General features: G+C 41.8%; 1 protein-coding gene across 1 annotated transcript; it reads right to left on the reverse strand.

Annotated features, from left to right (window-relative positions):
• Positions 1–292: 292 nt before the first annotated feature.
• Positions 293–1240, reverse strand: LOC100484465 (olfactory receptor 5M10). Its single transcript, XM_002926861.1, has one exon. The coding sequence runs from the start codon at positions 1238–1240 to the stop codon at positions 293–295; it is 948 nt and encodes a 315-aa protein (XP_002926907.1).
• Positions 1241–1455: the final 215 nt, after the last annotated feature.

Below are 1455 nucleotides of genomic sequence, written 5' to 3' on the forward strand. Positions count from 1 at the left end.
GACTGAATTAATTCTAATACTCCAAAGTAAGTAGAGACACTAAATATTTTAGGGAATTATTGGATACCACCCAATTCATATTCTGAGATTTTTTGCTACGGCAAATATTGTTTACCTTCAATGATAATGGTTTTTATTAAAACAAATTGTCTTGAAGCTATTAATTTTGAGAGGAATTTGCTAATGTCATTATGAGTTTATGAAGAGACTATAGAATGACTATAGACTGGTAGGTTTGTGAAGGGATTCACTATGTTATTACAAACACATAGTAATTGCAGCAAACAGATGCCTACAATGCAGTTTTATAAAAGAGATTTCCCTGAATGATTTGCTTCAAAGCATGGATCACATCCTTGTTCCTTAGACTATAAATCAATGGGTTCAACATGGGGCTCAAAAAAGTATAAAAGACTGCAAATACTTTGGACTCCTCTACAGACTTCTCAGATGGACTCCTTATGTACATGCAGAAGAGGGTCCCGTAGAATAGGGTGACTGTTGTCAAGTGGGAACCACAAGTAGAAAAGGCTTTGCTCCTGCCTTCAGAGGAACGGATCCTCAAGATGGCTGCAATAATGAAAAGGTAGGATAGCACAATGATGAAGAGAGAGCTTGACAGAGTCAAACCAGCAACTACCAGCATCGCCATCTTCTTGACGGAGGTGTCGGAGCAGGCCAGCAGTAGAAGAGGAGGATCTGCACAGTAGAAATGGTTGATTTCCAGGGAGCCACAGAAGGACAAGTGGAAAGTCAGCAGTGTCTGGGAGAGTCCATTAAGGTAACCACAAGTATAAGACACCGTGACTAGAGAGAGGCAAATGTTCTTGGACATCCTGGTACTGTAATGTAAAGGGCTACAGATGGCTACGTAGCGATCCAATGCCATTGAAGCAAGGATATACAACTCCGTGATCACCAGGGCAATGAAGAGAAGACACTGTGTGAAGCATCCAGCATAGGAGATGGTCTTCTGGCCTGAGAGGAAGTTGTGCAGTATATTGGGAGTGGTATTGGAGGAATAGCAGATGTCTACAAGGGAGAGGTGGCTCAGGAAGAAGTACATGGGCGTTTGGAGGTGGGAGTTGGTCCTGATCAGCACAATCATGCACACATTCCCTGCCAGCGTGACCAGATAGATCGCCAGAAACACCCCACACAGGATCTTCTCTAGTACTGGGTCATCGGTGAGTCCCAAGAGAATGAATTCTGTCACTGTAGTGTGGTTTGGGGAAGTCATTTTCTCATTCCTTGAAAACTCAGAGTGGCAGAGAAAGTGAGGAATCCTGTCTGATCCAGATTCTGCATTTCTTCCATTCATTTTATCATTTACTCATTGATATACTCAGCTACTGGGACATTTCCCTATTCAGAAAACATATCAGAATATTTACATAAATATGTGTATTCTGTGTCTCTGCATTGTCTCTTTCTTTATATCTCAACCACACGCAT

Source organism: Ailuropoda melanoleuca, chromosome 16 (genome assembly GCF_002007445.2).
Source record: "Ailuropoda melanoleuca isolate Jingjing chromosome 16, ASM200744v2, whole genome shotgun sequence".
NCBI lineage: Eukaryota > Metazoa > Chordata > Mammalia > Carnivora > Ursidae > Ailuropoda > Ailuropoda melanoleuca.

Coding starts and splice junctions, on each gene's coding strand:
- LOC100484465 (XM_002926861.1), bottom strand. CDS start 1,240: ATGACTTCCCCAAACCACACTACAGTGACAGAATTCATTCTCTTGGGA.